Source organism: Sapajus apella, unplaced genomic scaffold, assembly GCF_009761245.1.
Source record: "Sapajus apella isolate SASKATOON/1434 unplaced genomic scaffold, GSC_monkey_1.0 scaffold1, whole genome shotgun sequence".
Classification (NCBI taxonomy): Eukaryota; Metazoa; Chordata; class Mammalia; order Primates; family Cebidae; genus Sapajus; species Sapajus apella.
The window spans coordinates 44737179-44756097 of record NW_022436941.1 but is presented as its reverse complement, the minus strand read 5'-3'; the positions used below and the strand labels follow the sequence as shown (position 1 = coordinate 44756097).

Sequence of the window (18919 nt, the reverse complement as noted above, 5' to 3'; positions counted from 1 at the left end):
AAGCAAACCAATTTTACCATTCCTAAAAAATGCACATAGCTCCACATCTCTGCTCATGCCAGCTGGAGTATGTTTCCCCACTCCTGCTTATCTAGTATCTAAAAAATTCAAGACCCCTTCCAATTCCCAGCATCAAAAAGATTTCACTGATCAATAATAAATCTGGAAACTCATAATTCTTCTGTATTACTGTACTTTCCTATATTTATTAGTCTTTTCATGTACACAAAGACTACATGCTGTACTTCGTTTTATGTCCAGAAACACAGAAAGAACACCCTAAACATGGTAGGCACTAAAACATTTTTTGATTAATAATATCACTCATACAATCATATACCTCTAAGACACACCCTATAATAAGGAAGAAATTACCTGATTCAATTAAATGCAAACAAAGCACTTCTAATGGATACTGTACAGTAGGATAGATGCTTATCATTCCTTCACAGGCCTTCTTCAATCTAGCAGTCTCATGAGGAAACTTGAAAATATAGAAGAAAAATACACTATAATAGTCGTAAAACATATTTGTGAACACTTTCTTAATTAGAAATACATACATGTCACATTACAGATTTAAAAATCAACTTACTTTGGATAAACTCTGAATGAAATGCCTATAAAGTATTTGGTGATCTTCACTAGGAATCTTATCTGATAATCCCAGTGCATTCTCAAAAGCAGTTAAAAGCTGAAACAAATAAAAAAGCTATCATCGATATCATACTTAAATGACAAATGATTAAATGTATAAGACCCTCTTACACGAACTACACCTTCAATTAGCTGCAAATGTATTCTCCAGTCTGACCCTGACAACTTCAATGAGGAAAAAATGTATATGTAAGTTTTGGAATGCATTGTAACTCCAACTGGACAGCAAACTGTACTGAACTGGTAAGTAACAACTATACATTAATACCATTAACTTAACAAAACACACTTGCAAGTACTTGCTGTCTTCTACAAAGCATTCCACCAGAGAATAGTTCTATATGCTAGTATAGCTACTACTGCTCACATATCATTTTTAAAACATCTCTTCTGAAATCACTAGCACATTCTTTGAAATATCTTCAATGACAGCAAATCTTCAACCTTTAAAAAAATATTTATAAAATCAGGTGATACTTTTGGTAAAAGAAAAGCAGAGATATGACTGAACTGTAATGAAATCACTTCTCTTATGCAGTTTTAACTGACTTTGAAGAACATTCCATCACTTCTTTTTTGCAGTACTGACTCTGAAGAACATTCCAACACTTTTCTTATGCAGTATTATCTGACTTTGAAGGCCAAGAGGCCTTCTAAATATGTCTTGAATAAGAACAGCAATACTAGAATCCAAGGCAAATGGTATAAAGCCCTTTATACCACACATTTGGCTACATGTTCTGCATTTTTAAAATGAATACTATGACTTAATACCAAAAATCCGTATCTCAAATTTTGCTTGGAAAGTATGGTATAAAGTCTACATAAATAAGTAAAATGTTACTGCCCTGATAATAATCTTACAAATAAGGAAACATAGCTCAAAATGGTCTACCACAGATTTTTAAAAACAGTAATAAAATTATTCCAATTGAAAAATCTGTGATACATTTTTTTCTAAATACTCAGTATTCAAGGTAACAATAAATCCTCTATCCTTTATCTATTATTAACAGCTAGAAATCAATTCTTAAAATCATAAGTATAATTAATTCTCTCTCATGGAAGAGGGTAGGAAAGACAATTCAAAAAGTCATTTTACTTATTTTGGAATGTGTTTGGTATTCTGGTAACCAACCCTATTTTAAGGAAAATAATGAAGTTATTTTATGGTATTACATAATTTAAGAGAAACCAGTAAATTACCTAATTTTGTCACTGTTCTTTTTTTCCACAACTAAGTCTGTGCACAGATAAATCATGTTATCACACACACACACACACACACAAACACACACACACACACACACAAATCTTATTCTCACATTTTTATCCCCAGCTCTTAGGACCCTGCCTGACACATAGTAGGTAGTCAAGAAATATTTGCTGAATAAACAATGAATAAACAAATGAACAGATTTACAAAGAAATGAACTTCCTATCCTACACAGAGCCTGTATTTGTGACTGCTCAATTTTTTCCATGACCAAATCTATGCACACATAAATCACATTATCACACAAAAAGCAGGAATCTTATTCTCACATTTTTATCTGCAGCACTTAGAACACTGCCTGACACACAACAGGTAGTCAATAAATACTTTCTGAATAAAGGAACAAATTAATGAGTGAACAAACACATATACAAAGAAATGAACTTCCTATCCTATATAGAGCCTACATTTATTTATTTAAAAATTCTACTCAATTTAACAAGTGTACATTGAGTAGCTATTTACTATAATAAGAAATTAAACTGACCTTTAAACTTACAAATAAAAAAAAAGGATATATTTTCCAAAGTGCTTCAAAACCAATTTATTTTTTTAGTCTTTCAAAAAAATCTTTTCAATTACTTTAAAATCTGCACAATATAAGACTTTTTTTCTAGGTGTAAATACTCTAAATACTAAATATAAATACTCTAAACAGTGGAATTGTTAAACGTCAAAGTAATTCAGTACTCTTAGTTCAGAAGTATAAAGGAACACACCTTTAAAGGTACAACTTTTTAGACACCATAGCAGTTGTTTCCTTTTTTATAGTGATTAAGTTACTGATTTATCAAGGATTCTTACCAACACAAGAGAATGAAATTCTGATACACTGAGTACAAATTCCACACTATCCAGACTCCATATGAGACTATAGGCCAATAATTCTGACTTTATCTAAAAGAGCCTCTATGAATTTAAAATTGTACATTTACAAAATACCTAGTCTAACATATGGTCTTTCCTTTTTTGAGCATCCATTGAATTATCATTGAATGTCCTATTTCCAATGTAATTCGTGAACTACTATCCAGAATCTACAAGGAACTCAAAAAATTAGCAAGAAAAAAACCCAACAATCCCATTAAAAAGTGGGCTAAGGACATGAATAGGCAATTCTCAAAAGAAGATATACAAATGGTTGACAAACATGAAAAAATGCTCAACATCACTAATGATTAGGAGAATGCAAACCAAAACCACAGTGTGATACACCTAACTCCTCTAAGAATGGCCATAATCAAAAAATTAAAAAACAATAGATGTTGGTGCAGATATGACAAAAAGGAAACACTTCTACACTGCTGGTGGGAGTATAAACTAGTACAACTATTGAAAACAGTGTGGAGACTCCTTAAAGAACTAAAAGCAGGCAGGGCGTGGTAGCTTATGCCTGTAATCCCAGCACTTTGGGAGGCTGAAGTGGACAGATCACTTGAGGTCAGGACTTCAAGACCAGCATAGCTAACATGGTGAAACTCTGTCTCTACTAAAAATACGACAATTAGCCAGGCATTGTGGCACATGTCTGTAATCCTAGCTACTTGTGAGGCTGAGGCAGGAGAACTGCTTAAACCTAGGAGGCAGAGGTTGCAGTGAGCCGAGATCGTGCCACTGCATGCCAGCCTGGGCAACACAGTGAGACTCTGCCTCAAAAAAAAAAAGAACTAAAAGTAGAACACCATTTGATCCAGCAATCCCTCTACTGGGTATCTACCCATAGGAAAAGAAGTCATTATACAAAAAAGATACTTGCACATGCATGTGTATAGCAGCACAATCACAACTGTGAAAATACAGAATCAGGACAAATGCCCATCAATCAATGAGTGGATAAAGAAATTGTGATAAACACACACACACACACACACACACAAAATGGAACAGTAATCAGCCATAAAAAGGAATGAATTAATGGCATTCACAGCAACCTGGATAAAACTGGAGACTATCATTCTAAGTGAAGTAACTGAGAAACGAAAAACCAAACATCGTATGTTCTCACTCATAAGCCAACATACAACAAGAACATTGTATGTTCTCACTCTAAGCTAGAACACAAAGGCATAATAATAATACAATGGACTTTGGGGACCCAAGGAAAAAGGTGGGACGAGGGTGAGGGATAAAAGACTGTAAACTGGGTTCAGTGTACACTGCTCAGGTGATGGGTGCACCAAAATCTCACAAATCACTACTAAAGAACTTACTCATGTAATCAAATACTACTTGTTCCCAAAAAACCTAAAAAAAAAATTTTTAACTCAATAAAAAGAAACAAACCCAATAAAAAATGAGCCAAGATACGAACAGACACTTCACCAAAGAAAATATACAGATGCAAATAAACACATGAAAAGACACTCAACATTATTAGGGAAGTAGAAATTAAAATGACAATAATCAATTATGTTTCCATTTTCTAAATTCAATTAGATGATCAACTTTCAAAAACAAACTTGAGGAATAAATGAGTCAATACCAATTGCTGGGTTTCATTATTCTGGTCCTCTGTACTTTCAGCCAGGAACTGCGTCAGCTTTCTCCATAGTTGATGAAGTTCTTGGTTGTCTGCGCCTTCTTCCTGCCGCGTCTTTATCAACTTGTGCCATGTTCGTGCCACCTATTAAAGAAGGAGATTTTCAATGATTATTTTGTCCAAAATATAAAAATGTCAAAATGTATGATCTGCAAATAAAAATATTTTTAATCTGTTAATACATAAAAATAGCAAAAGCATAGAATCCCATCTATTATTAAAAGAAGAGAAAAAATCATTCACCAACCTCTAGGTGTTTCTTTTCTTGGTAATATAGATCCACTAGTTTCTTGCAGACATCACACCACTTCTGTTTGTCAACACTTAGAAGAAAACAAAACACACACACACAAAAGGATTTTGAATCTGATTAATAAAAATAACCAAGGACTTAAAACACTAAAATTTAAGTATTCCATTAACAATTTCAGGTACTATTTTAGATTAGAACATATCTTCTTTCATACTACAGTAAAATTTTCTAAAATGATCTCCTCATAAAAAACAGGTTTAAGAAATATTGTCTTTCATTAAATTGTCTGAAAATAATACTGGAGTTCTAAAATTAGTCTTTTTACTAATAATGTTTTGATTCTATTTCAATCACAAATAATTCTGTAACAAATGTATGAATACTTCTATATGAATTTTAATCAGTTTATTAAAATTTCAGCTTTGAAAGAAACTGGACTTTCCTCATACATTTTTTACCTTTCATAAAGATCCAGGAGCTTTTGGTAAACACCAAGTAAGTCATCCTTAGCATTTATGTGATTACATTTCTCATACAAGTTTGCCAACCCCTAAAAGAAGAAGTAGTCGTGATTATTCTTTTTCCTAAAGCATTTGCTGTTCTCACATTCATTTATTTTGCTAAATAATATGATAAACTATAAAGATTATTTATGAAAAAAGATATTATAATTTACAAATGAAATAATATGTCTGGGATTTGCCCCTAAATATAAAAACTGGAGGTTGGAGGACACAGGTAAATTGAATATTGTTGAGTCTGCATGACAGGAATAAAGGGGTTCGTTATACCATTCCCTTTTCTTTTGAAAATTCATTTTAAGTGTTTCACAATAATAAACACTTTTAATGGCTATTTTACAATCTTACCATCTAAAAGTACTATGTGACACTTTCTTTTTTTAATTTCAGCATATATTTTAAACTATTTTATTAATATATCATTGACATATAAAATTGTATATTTTTAAAAAATGTAACTTGATGTTTTGATATATGTATACATTGTGAAATAACCAACACAGTCAAGCTAACTAGCATAACCATTCTACAGTTATCATTGGTGGAGGGGTTGTTGTGAAAATTTAATTTTAAAATTTATGTGACATTACCTTTATGATATGATAAAAAAAAAATTAAGTAGTCTGTGAAAATTGTCATTTTTGCTTCAAAGAAGGAGTAGGTATCCTAAACCACTCAGTATACTATAAAAGCAGCTATTTCTCTAAATGTGTTACCAGATATCCTCAAGTTCTTATTCACATGAGCCTGAGACAAACAGGTTCACACTCTCCAGAGCCTACTACATCCTATTAATCAGTCTCAAAGGTGTGATTGAGATACCAAACAAAGTTATTAAATATGAAAAAATTGGAGAATCTAAGCAAAAACATTAAGACCACTAAGCGAAAAAAAAAAAAAAAAAAGAATTTAACCTTCACTCAAAAATAGAAACATTAACATTTTTATATTATTTTATTTTTAGGAAACATTAAAAAACATCTTTCCTCAGTAAGCATAAAGAATAACATTGTGGATAAGTCTTTTGCATGCGTATGTAACTAAGGTAGAGATTGATATTTGAGTGCTCACATTTAGAAATCATCCATTAGGCAGGATGTTAAATAGTGTTAACAAACATCCTTTGCACCACTTTTTTTCTAAACTAAGATTTTGGTTTAGAAAACTAATAAATTTAAATTTTTTCTTACATGGGGCAAATGTAGGTCTAAATGCTTAGCTTAATGTTGTTATCGGTATTTTGAAAAATGCAAAAAAAAAAAAAATCCATTCCAATAATACCGAAAAAAATTTTTTTCTACTTACCTGCCAAGCTAGTAATTGGTCTGGCTCTAATTCAGCAGCTTTTTTATAGGCACCCTGGGCCTGATCAGGTTGTTCTAGTTCAGCTGCAGCAACACCAATAAAAACCCAGGCATTATAGTTATTTTTCTCCTGTTTTAACACTGTCTGATTTAAAAAAAAATTAAAAGAGGAGGTCATTAAATTTTGGAAGCAAATGAACTAACAATAACAGAAAGTCTACTTACGAGTCAGGAAATCTGTACCTACCACTAACCGGGCAACCTTCAGAGTATCATTTAACCTATCTGCTTTCAGTTTCCTCAGGGAAAGAAAAAGTTGGACTGTATAAGTGACCATAATGGCTTTGAAATATGAAGGTTTTTTTTTTTTGTTTTTGTTTTTAAAGCTGCCCAAATGATACTGATACCTCCACCAAATGTCTCCCTATGCTCTTTGAGAATGCTAGATATATAAAGAATAGTAACTACTCAATCATCCTGCCTGTCTCCATACTGCTACTGATCAAATTCACAAAACTGTTCTCCATCTCATTTCACTTAATCCAATTCTCACATTTTCCTTTACCATGATAGTTTCCCCATATTAGACACATGGATTTTTCTTGAGATTACAGGCTAAGAAAGTAGACACCCCAATGTGACTATACCAAATATGTTCAAAATAAGTAGTAGCAATGAATGTTTATAAACAACATCTGCCAACTGGTATAAAAATTATATGTAGAGATATTGTTTTCAGAAATAACAACTACTTGCTAAGGTAAAATAAAATAGCTTGAAGCCGTTAGCAAATATGTTTTAGGGGAAGAAAAACAAAATCAATAACAAAAATGAAATTAGCCTCTTAAGGTTTTATTTATTCTACAGAAAATAAGAACATTTTCATGAGTTGAGCCAGTCAGATTATTAGACTTAAGTGCATCCACATAACACTTCTAATAATCTGTCCCTAATATGCAGTACAAGCTCCATTCTATCTGTGAACACACTGATTACACAAATTGGGTCATTCTTGTTACCTAAGTCAGAGTAAAGGGAGCACCAGGGGGAAAGGCACTCAGGGCTCAGAACACCTGCTCCAAGAATTAAATTTTCCAAAAGCCCAGCTACTGAGAGGGGCTGCTGTAACCCTAAGACCAGTTTTCCCCAGTAGCTGGCATGACTCTAAGCTAGTTTTACCTACTATTTCTAGTACTAATGAGCTTTCTTTCCAAATAATACATAACATTTTTCATTCCAATAAAATGGCCAACCTTCTCTTTGTTCTTCAGATATACAAAAGACCACTTAGCTTTTGTATGTATGATATAGATATATAAAGTGGTATATATATATATATATATACCACTTAGTGTGTATGCCTCAAATCGCAATACTTGCTTCCCAAAATAAAACATTAAATTTAGATATCTGTTTATTTATTTTGACTTCAACATAATAATGTTGCCTCCTAACAAAACACAACAATGATGTAACTACCACAGTTAAGCTCTAAACACTGGGGCCTTATTAGTGCTTATGTTCCCAACACCAGGTACAATGGCTGGCACTTAACTGCTGAACAAAATGCCATATTCAACCAGCAATTACTAAGTACCAACTACCTGCCTGATGACCAGGTTTTCAGAATCTGAAATGGATGTTTAAGAAAATAATTACCAACAATGTGACGAAAGCAAGTATGAGACTCTGAAAAAACATAGAGAAAAAAGTACCTAACTGTACAAACTGGAGCAGTCTTCCCTGAAGGGATACTCATATCATGTAATAAAGTGCCATCACAGGCAGACAAGGTGACAATCAGACAAAACCACAGCAAAGGCTAACATTCTTTTACTTAAAAATTCATTTAGTCTCAACCAAGATTCTGGGTTACTAATTAGTAATCAGGCATTTATAACTGATTAGTTATCCATTTGCATTTACTAATTGGGTCTAGCTAGTATAAATTTTGAACTATTTGGTGGAACTTATAACTGAATTTTGCAGAAAGTCTACAGAAAAAAGAGAGCTACAGTGGTGCTATATATAATAACTGAAACAGACTCACGTGCATCAATTAGATAAACCTAGTGCTGAAGGAAACAGCCCCTCCTCCCTTCTTGTACTCCATCCACAACCTGTCCCCATTTGGAACACACTGCCCACCTTCTTTGGTATCAGGATTAGTACTATCATGGCCTGCATCTCTGCTGGGCTCCATCAGTCACCACCAGAAACGTAAATCTCACAAGGGTATCCTTTACCTGTTTACTTCTTAGACTCTCATCCTCATATTGCCATGTATATGCCCCAGTCTTGCCCAATTCCCTCCCTACCACTCTCTTAAATTCTTCTGTGCCCTCTGGAACTCCCAATCTGGATCAGCCAAGTTCCCTCCATATTTTCAACCTTTCTTTTAACCACAACAAGTTCTATCTCAATGAAAATGTGGCTAATTCCTCTAGAGACCCTACAGGTTGCAGTTGGCTTCTTTTACATTTCACATGCCATAGACCTAGGAGGTAAGAAACAGCTTCTCTTTGCTCACACTGGCACCTACAGTCCTCTTCTGCTCCTTCCTCCTTCAACAACCCTATTACCTTTGAAGCCTCAATCTATACAACTACACTACTAAAAAGAGCCTTCTTGTTGCTACAATCTACCAACTTCCTAACCAGTGAAAATTCAGTATCTTTCTTTTCCACCTCAACGTCTGTATTCATTCTAACATTCACATTGATGTCCCACTGAACACTGTGGCCTCTCAGTTATTTGTTCTCCATACTACTCACCCATCCAAAATCTGAATTTCCAGCATAGTACCATTCTGTTCCTCTCCTACCATCCCAGTTCAATTACTGTAGTCCCATGGTAACAAATATTTAACTTTTGATTTCTCTGATTTTTTTTTTGTCTTTTTTTTTTAATTGCATTTTAGGTTTGGGGCACATGTGAAGAATATGCAAGATTGTTGCATAGGTACACACATGGCAGTGTGATCTGCTGCCTTCCTCCCCATCACCTATATCTGGCATTTCTCTCCATGCTATCTCTCCCCAACTCCCCACCCCCCGCTGTCCCTCCCCTATTTCCCCCTGACAGACCCCAGTGTGTGATGCTCCACTCCCTGTGTCCATGTGTTCTCATTATTCAACACCCACCTATAAGTGAGAATATGTGGTGTTTGATTTTCTGTTCTTGTGTCAGTTTGCTGAGAATGATGGTTTCCAGGTTCATCCATGTCCCTACAAAGGACACGAACTCATCGTTTTTTATGGCTGCATAGTATTCCATGGTGTATATGTGCCACATTTTCCCTGTCCAGTCTATCATCGATAGGCATTTGGGTTCGCTTCACGTCTTTGCTATTGTAAACAGTGCAATGAACATTCGTGTGCATGTGTCCTTATAGTAGAACGATTTATAATCCTTTAGATACATACCCAGTAATGGGATTGCTGGGTCAAATGGAATTTCTATTTCTAGGTCCTTGAGGAATCACCACACTGTCTTCCACAATGGTTGAACTAATTTACACTCACACCAACAGTGTAAAAGTGTTCCTATTTCTCCACATCCTCTCCAACATGTTGTTTCCAGATTTTTTAATGATCGCCATTCTAACTGGCGTGAGATGGTATCTCAATGTAGTTTTCATTTGCATTTCTCTGATGACCAGTGATAATGAGCATTTTTTCATATGTTTGTTGGCCTCATGTATGTCTTCTTTTGTAAAGTGTTTGTTCTTATCCTTTGCCCACTTTTGAATGGGCTTGCTTGGTTTTTTTTTTTGTAAATCTGTTTTAGTTCTTTGTAGATTCTGGATATTAGCCCTTTGCCAGATGGGTAGATTGCAAAAAATTTTTTCCCATTCTGTTGGTTGCCAATTCACTCTAATGACAGTTTCTTTTGCTGTGCAGAAGCTGTGGCATTTGATTAGGTCCCATTTGTCTATTTTGGCTTTTGTTGCCAATGCTTTTGGTGTTTTGGTCATGAAGTCCTTGCCTACGCCTATATCCTGAATGGTTTTGCTTAGATTTTCTTCTAGGGTTTTTATGGTGTTAGGTCTTACATTTAAGTCTTTAATCCATCTAGAGTTAACATTACTGTAAGGTGTCAGGAAGGAGTCCAGTTTCTGCTTTCTGCACATGGCTAGCCAGTTTTCCCAATATCATTTATTAAACAGGGAATCCTTTCTCCATTGCTTGTTTTTGTCAGGTTTGTCAAAGATCAGATGATTGTAGATGTGTGGTGTTGCCTCTGAGGCCTCTGTTCTTTTCCATTTGTCTATATCTCTGTTTTGGTACCAGTATCATGCTGTTTTGATTACTGTAGACTTGTAGTATAGTTTGAAGTCCGGTAATGTGATGCCTCCAGCTTTGTTCTTTTTGCTTAGAATTGACTTGGCTATGTGGGCTCTCTTTTGGTTCCATATGAAGTTTAAGGTAGTTTTCTCCAGTTCTGTGAAGAAGGTCATTGGTAGCTTGATAGGGATAACACTGAATCTGTAAATTACTTTGGGCAGTATGGCCATTTTCACGATATTGATTCTTCCTAACCACGAGCACGGAATGTTTCTCCATCTGTTTGTGTCCTCTCTTATTTCGTTGAGCAGTGGTTTGTAGGTCTCCCTGAAGAGGTCCTTTACGTTCCTTGTTAGCTGTATGCCTAGGTATTTTATTCTCTTTGTAGCAATTGTGAATGGCAGTTCGTTCTTGATTTGGCTCTCTTTAAGTCTGTTATTGGTGTGTAGAAATGCCTGTGATGTTTGCAAGTTGATTTTGTATCCTGAGACTTTGCTAAAGTCGCTTATCAGTTTCAGGAGATTTTGGGCTGAGATGATGAGGTCTTTTAAATATACAATCACGTCATCTGCAAACAGAGACAATTTGACTTCCTATTTGAATACCCATTATTTCTTTTTCTTGCCTGATTGCTCTGGCTACAACTTCCAATACTATATTAAATAGGAGTGGTGAGAGAGGGCATCCTTGTCTAGTGCCAGATTTCAAAGGGAATGCTTCCAGTTCTCGCCCATTCCGTATGATATTGGCTGTGGGTTTGTCATAAATAGCTTTTGTTATTTTGAGATACGTTCCACCAATACCTAGTTTATTGAAGGTCTTTAGCATAAAGGGCTGATGAAATTTGTCAAAGGCCTTCTCTGCATCAATTGAGATAATCATGTGGTTTTCGTCTTTGGTTCTGTTTATGTGGTGAATTACGTTCATAGACTTCCGTATGTTGAACCAGCCTTGCATCCCCGGGATGAAGCCTACTTTATCATGGTGGATAAGCTTTTTGATGTGCTGTTGCAATCGGGTTGCCAGTACTTTATTGAAGATTTTTGCATCTATGTTCATCATGGATGCTGGCCTGAAGTTTTCTTTTCTTGCTGAATCTCTGTCGGGTTTTGGTATCAGTATGATATTGGTCTCATAAAATGATTGGGGAAGAATTCCCTCTTTTTGGATTGTTTGGAATAGTTTCAGAAGGAATGGTACCAGCTCCTCTTTGTATGTCTGGTAGAATTTGGCTGTGAACCCAACCAGACCCGGGCTTTTTTTGGGTGGTAGGCTCTGAATTGCTGCCTCAAATTCTGCCCTTGTTATTGGTCTATTCAGGATTTCAACGTCTTCATGGTTTAGGCTTCGGAGGATGCAAGTGTCCAGGAATTTATCAATTTCTTCCAGGTTTACTAGTTTATGTGCATAGAGTTGTTTTTAATAATCTGTGATGATGGTTTGTATTTCTGTGCAATCTGTGGTGATATCCCCTTTATCGTTTTTTATTGCATCTATTTGATTCTTCTCTTTTTTATTAATCTGGCTAGTGGTACATTTTGTTGATCTTTTCCAAAAACCAGCTCCTGGATTTACTGACTTTTTGAAGGGTTTTTTTGTGTCTATCTCCTTCAGTTCTGCTCTGATCTTAGTTATTTCTTGCCTTCTGCGAGGTTTTGAGTTTTTTTGATCTTGCTCCCATAGCTCTTTCAATTTTGATGATAGGGTGTCGAATTTAGATCTTTCCTTGCTTCTCATGTGGGTGTTTACTGGTATATATTTTCCTCTGGACACTTGCTTTAAATGTGTCCCAGATATTCTGGTATGCTGTGTTTTCATTCTTGTTGGTTTGAAAGAGCATCTTTACTTCTGCCTTCATTTCATTGTTTATCCAGTCAACATTCAAGAGCAACTTGTTCAGTTTCCATGAAACTGTGTGGTTCTCAGTTAGTTTCTGAATTCTGAGTTCTAACTTGATTGCACTGTGGTCTGAGAGACTGTTTGTTATGATTTCCGTTCTTTTGCATTTGCTGAGGAGAGATTTACTTCCAATTATGTGGCCAATTTTAGAGTAGGTGTGATGTGGTGCTTAGAAGAATGTATATTCTATGGGTTTGAGGTGGAGAGTTACGTAAATGTCTATTAGGTTTGCTTATTCCAGGTCTGAGTTAAAGTGCTGGGTATCCTTGTTAATTTTCTGTCTCGTTGATCTGTCTAATACTGACAATGGGGTGTTAAAGTCTCCCACTATTATTGTGTGGGAGTCTAAGTCTCTTTGTAAGTCATTAAGAACTTGCTTTATGTATCTGGGTGCTCCTGCATTGGGTGTGTATATATTTAGGATCATTAGCTCTTCTCGTTGTATTGATCCTTTTACCATTATGTAATGTCCTTCTTTGTCTCTTTTGATCTTTGTTGCTTTAAAGTCTATTTTATCAGAGACGAGAATTGAAACTTCTGTTTTGTTTTTTTTTGCTCTCCATTTGCTTGGTAAATCTTCCTCCATCTCTTTATTTTGAGCCTTTGTGTATCCTTGCATGTACGATGGGTTTCCTGGATACACCGATGGGTTTTGGCTTTTTATCCAATTTACCAGACTGTGTCTTTTGATTGGGGCGTTTAGCCCATTTACATTTAGGGTTAATATTGTTATGTGTGAATTTGATCCTGCCATTTTTATGCTAGCTGGATGTTTTGTCCATTAGGTGATGCAGTTTCTTTATTGTGTCAATGCTCTTTATCATTTGGTACGTTTTTGGAGTGGCTGGTACTGGTTGTTCCTTTCTATGTTTAGTGCTTCTTTCAGGAGCTCTTGTAAAGCACGCCTGGTGGTTATGAAATCTCTGAGTAATTGCGTCTTCATAAAGGATTTTATTTCTCCTTCACTTATGAAGCTTAGTTTGGCTGGATATGAAATTCTGGGTTGAAAGTTCTTTTCTTTAAGGATGTTGAATATTGGCCCCCACTCTCTTCTGGCTTGTAGGGTTTCTGCTGAGAGATCCGCTGTGAGTCTGATGGGCTTAACTTTGTGGGTAATCCAACCTTTCTCTCTGGCTGCCCTTGGCATTTTCTCTTTCATTTCAACCCTGGTTGAATCTTATGATTATGTGCCTTGGGGTTGCTCTTCTTCAGGAATATCTTTGTGGTGTTCTCTGTATTTTCTGGACTTGAATATTGGCCTGCCTTGCTAGGTTGGGGAAGTTTTCCTGGATAATATCCTGAAGACTGTTTTCCAGCTTGGATTCATTCTCTCCGTCACATTCTGGTACACTATCAAGTGTAGATTAGGTCTTTTCACATAGTCCCATATTTCTTGGAGACTTTGTTCATTCCTTTTTACCATTTTTTTCTCTAATCTTGCCTTCTCTTTTTATTTCATTGAGTTGATCTTTGACCTCTGATATCCTTTCTTCTGCTTGGTCAATTCGGCTGTTGAAACTTGTGTATGCTTCGCGAAGTTCTTGTGTTTCTCAGCTCCATCAATTCACTTTATTCCTCTCTAAGCTGTTTATTCTCGTTAGCATTTCATCAAATCTTTTTTCAAAGTTCTTAGTTTCTTTGCATTGGGTCAGAACATGTTCTTTTAGCTCACAGAAGTTTGTTATTACCCACCTTCTGAAGCCTGTTTCTGTCAATTCATCACATTCATTCTCCATCTAGCCTTGTTCCCTTGCTGGTGAGGAGTTGTGATCCCTTGTAAGAGGAGAGGCTTTCTGATTTTGGATATTTTCATCCTTTTTGCGCTGGTTACTTCCCATCTTTGTGGATTTATCCACCTGTCGTCTTTGTAGTTGTTACTTTCAGATTGGGTCTCTGAGTTGAAGTCCAGTTTGTTGATGTTGAAGTTCTTTCTTTCTGTTTCTTAGTTTTCCTTCTAACATTCAGGTCCCTCTGCTGCAGGACTGCTGAGGTCCACTCCAGGCCCTGCTTGCCTGGGTATCAGCTGCAGCAGCTGCAGAACAGTAAGGGTTGCTGCCAGTTTCTTCTTCTGCTATCTTTATCCCAGAAGGATATCCGCCAGATGTCAGTCTCAGCTTTCCTTTATGAGGTGACTCTTTGGATATACAGGGGTCTAGGAGCTGCTTGAGGAGACAGTCTGTCCTTTATAGGCACTCAACTGCAGAGCTGTGAGCTCCATTGTTCATTCAGAGCTGCTAGGCAGGTATGTTTAAGTCTGCTGCAGCAGAACTCATAAACACCTTTTTTTTTTTCCCCCCAGGTACTCTGTCTTGGGGAGTTAGGGCTTTATTTATAAGTTTCTGTTGTGTTGTTGCCTTTTTTCAGGACTGCCCTGCCCAGTGAGGAAGCAGCCTGGTCACAGTCTGCCTGCAGAGGCTTTGCTGAGCTGCTGTTGGCTCCGCCCAGCTGCCATGTGAACTTCCCTGCAGTCCTGTTTATACGGGTATAGTTAGAACTGCCTTGGCAGTGGCGGCCCACCTCTGTAATGGCGGACTCTCTCTGTAATGGCAGGCTGCCTTGGCAATGGCGGGCTGCCTCAGCAATGGTGGACTACCTCTGTAGTGGTGGACTGCCTTGGTAATGGTGGATGCCCCTCCCCCACAGAGCTGGACCATCCTGGATTCAGCTGTGCTTGCTGTGAAACTCTCAATCCAGAGTGTTTCCGATTGCTGTTTTTTTGTAGGAGTGGGACCAGCTGAGCCTGATCACCTGGCTCCCTGCCTCAGACCCCTTTTTTTTTTCAGTTGAAAACTGAACACTCCCAGGTGTTCCAGTCGCCTGTTTTAAAGGCACCAGAATCTGTGTGATTTCCCCTGCGGCGACCCACTGTGCTGACTGAAATAGCCGCACTGAGATTCGCGGCACTTTTTTGCCCTGGAATCTCCTGGCCTGGCTCCCTGTTTCAGTCCCCTTTTTTATCAGTTGAATGGGCGACTGTCTCTCCCAGGAGCTCCAGTAGCCAGTTAAAACGGTGCCTGGACCTGTGAATTTTGTGCGGAGACCCACTGCACCAGCCAAAACAGCCACGCTGATGACCCGTGGGGCTCCTCTGCCTGGGAATCTCATGTTCTGTGGGCAATAAAAATCCATCTGGAAATGCAGCGTCCACTCACCCTCCGTGCTTTCATTGGGAGCTGCAATCCTTAACTGCTCCTAATTGGCCATCTTGGATCCGTCCTCACTAATTTTTTTTTTTACCTTAACCCATTTTTCCATTGCCTATCAGCCCACTTCTCATTTCTCATTCCCCTTACCCAGCTCAGACTCCAGGACTCATCACTGTCCTCACTCCCTTGTCATTACATCCTCAACTCCTTTGCATGTCTTTCCTCTCATTTTTCTCTTCATCCATAGTTGAACCCTATCATTCCCATCTCCAAACCTGAGAAGCTAAATACGAAGAGAGAAAACTACAATGGAGTTCACCAATTTCGCTTTAATAGCTTGAAACTTCAAATGGGCAATCACTAGCACTGGCTAATCTTTCCAGTCCTTACTAGCTTGTTTGTTTTCCCACCAGGGAAAAAAAGAAAGAAACGAAAGAAAGAAAAAGAAACAAAGAAAAGAGGAAAGGAAAGGAAAGAAGAAAGAAAGAAACTATTTCATACCTTCTTTTATCTCAAACCTCCTAACCAGGTCTTCTCCCAGTTTCATCTTATACTTCACCAAGAAAACAGAAGCCATTAGAGAAGAAAGCTCTTCCCACCACCAAATCTGCAAGCCTAACACTGTATGGATTGGCACCTATATTCTCTCCTGTTAAGATGGAAAAAGGGTTAAAGGGCCCCCTCAAGCTCTGGATCCCATTGTGTCTCTCACCTACTGATGACTTCACTCCTAGTACTACCCTCTGTCTCTCCCCTAAGATCAGTTTCTCCCTCTGAATAGAAACATAGCCATCAGCATAAAAATGAGCTTTATAATCTTGATCCTCTCATCCACAAACCAAACAGAATTAGAACACTTACATATCATTAAACAATGAAAACTTTAAGACACAGCAGTATTCCATGATACAACTATCCAAATACATTTATAGGATATTCAGGTTTTAAGAACTTGGCTTTGATAAGTTACCAATACAGAGAAAATTAAGTTTGGCAGTAGTAGTTTATCCTGCTAATTGGGTGTTAAAAGTCCAACCATTCTAATGGTTCTACAAAACGGGCCTTACCACTTTTGTTGTGTTTGGATAGTAAATAATTCACATACTACAAATCAATAATGTTTATGAATGGGTAACATACTTTTATTAAGGAAGAAAAAAATACTGGTTACCTTACAATGTTTCAAAGCTTCTTTATATTCTTTGTTCCTGATTGCATCTCTAGCACTTTTTAGAGCAGTCTTCACTTCCTTGCTGGACATTCTGTCAAGGCAGAAAAGCCTGAGTGAATTTACAGTCATATCTACCCAACCGTAAAGGTTCCAACAAACTTAGCCATCTGAAAAGGGAACCTGGAAAAGGAAAAGCCTCCTTCCATCTGGAACAGTCTTCCCTCTGGCATATACACAGTTTATTCCCTAACCTCTTCAGATTTGTACTCAAAGTCACTTCCTCACCTCAGTGAAACCTTCCCTCCACAGGCTATTTAACATTTTAATCTTGCCATCCCCCTACTCTCAACAACCCAGTATTTCCTGAACCGCCCCCCCCCATAGCTTTATTTTTCTTCAAAGCATTTGTCACATGTAATATACTATATATTCTACTTATTTATCCTATTTATTTTCTGTGTCCCAACCCACAAGAATGTAAGTTCCATGTAGGCAAGAATTTTTTTTCACTGCCCCATCCCCAGGACCTAATATCTTATAAATTATAGATGATCAATTAATAAGTGTTAAAATTGAGTTACATTTGATTTACATTCATTCTCCATATATTTTGGCTAAAATGCAAATGATCTTGTTGATCAGGACTCCAAACACATACCAATCTCAATCCAACTCTATTCTAAGCAAGATCCAGTAGAATAAGCCCAAGTCACAGATAAAACACTAACAAAAATAATTTCAGTGACTGTGATATGAAAGTTTAAGAAAGCATTATTTTAATGCTAGTGGCTGTGATATATATAAATCAGGATATTAACTTTTTTCACAATAAGGACACTGTAGGATTATTACCTGTACTTTCTCTAAAGAAAAACAATGTTTAAACTTGAATGGAAGCAATGGATAATACAAAAGGGTTGTACACCAATTTCAGCCATAAAAATATATTTTAATTCATAACAAAGTATTTCTTTATTTAATTTTAAGATACATTAATTTTAAATAAATTGGTATATTTTAAGATTTCACAACTTATTCTGGCTTACCTGTAAACAAGTCAAATTCAATCATACTGAAAATTATTGAAAAAAATAAACATTTGTATTTTCTGTCAGCTCCTCTAATCTCATAGAAAGGTAAAACAAGTTGTGGTAAATATTAAGTACTTATTGACTCCAGATGTTCAAGGGAGCAAAATATACCAAAAAGATGAATCACTGACATGGTACACTGACAGTCCTTTATATCCAAAGAAGCAGCTAACACAGAAATATGAGACCAAATCAGTCTGAGAAGTGAGATATATATTTTTAAATCTTTTTGGCTTAAAAAATGTTGGCATTCAAAATAATAGAAAAATTAAGGTACCATAAAATCACTTTATCTACAACTAGAAGCAGATCCCCTAAATAGGAAGATAAGTAACCTTTTTTTGCCTACTTACAATAATTATATAATTTAAAGCACCATATTTCATATATTCTTGCTTTAGAAACTACTACCTTATCTGAAATTATCTTGATATATATTTACAGGTGAGAACTTCAGAACACTTTTTTTGTAGTTTGCAAATCTTGATTGGAGTTAGAGAACAAATTTCAATGCTGATTTCACAATTAATTTTCTCAAACCAGTTTCCTTTGGTTAAAAAAAAAAAACCTGCAGACTACAAAGAAGAAAACATCAAGGATGATGACAGCTGATCTAGATCAATAAAAAGAGACAAAAAGAGACACTCGAGTAAAAAAATCAAAAGATTTCCAAGTTAAAAAGGAAAAAAAAAGTCTCAAATTAAAAACAAACAGAAGAGTACAACCATTACATAAGGAGGAAGTTTACCATCTATTTTATCACCCAACATTTAAGA

At 36.3% G+C, this 18919-nt stretch overlaps 1 protein-coding gene across 2 annotated transcripts in view; it reads right to left on the bottom strand.

Annotated features, from left to right (window-relative positions):
- TTC37 (tetratricopeptide repeat domain 37) overlaps nucleotides 1-18919 on the bottom strand; it is a 95641-nt gene that overhangs the window by 68758 nt on the left and 7964 nt on the right. For both annotated transcript variants that reach the window (XM_032276168.1, XM_032276176.1), the window contains exons 3-9: nucleotides 17053-17143; nucleotides 6552-6695; nucleotides 5184-5275; nucleotides 4720-4795; nucleotides 4416-4556; nucleotides 596-694; nucleotides 376-484 (exon numbers count right to left, since the gene is read on the bottom strand). In XM_032276168.1, the coding sequence (XP_032132059.1) occupies nucleotides 376-484; nucleotides 596-694; nucleotides 4416-4556; nucleotides 4720-4795; nucleotides 5184-5275; nucleotides 6552-6695; nucleotides 17053-17143 (752 nt within the window). The remainder of the gene's footprint in view (nucleotides 1-375; nucleotides 485-595; nucleotides 695-4415; nucleotides 4557-4719; nucleotides 4796-5183; nucleotides 5276-6551; nucleotides 6696-17052; nucleotides 17144-18919) is intronic.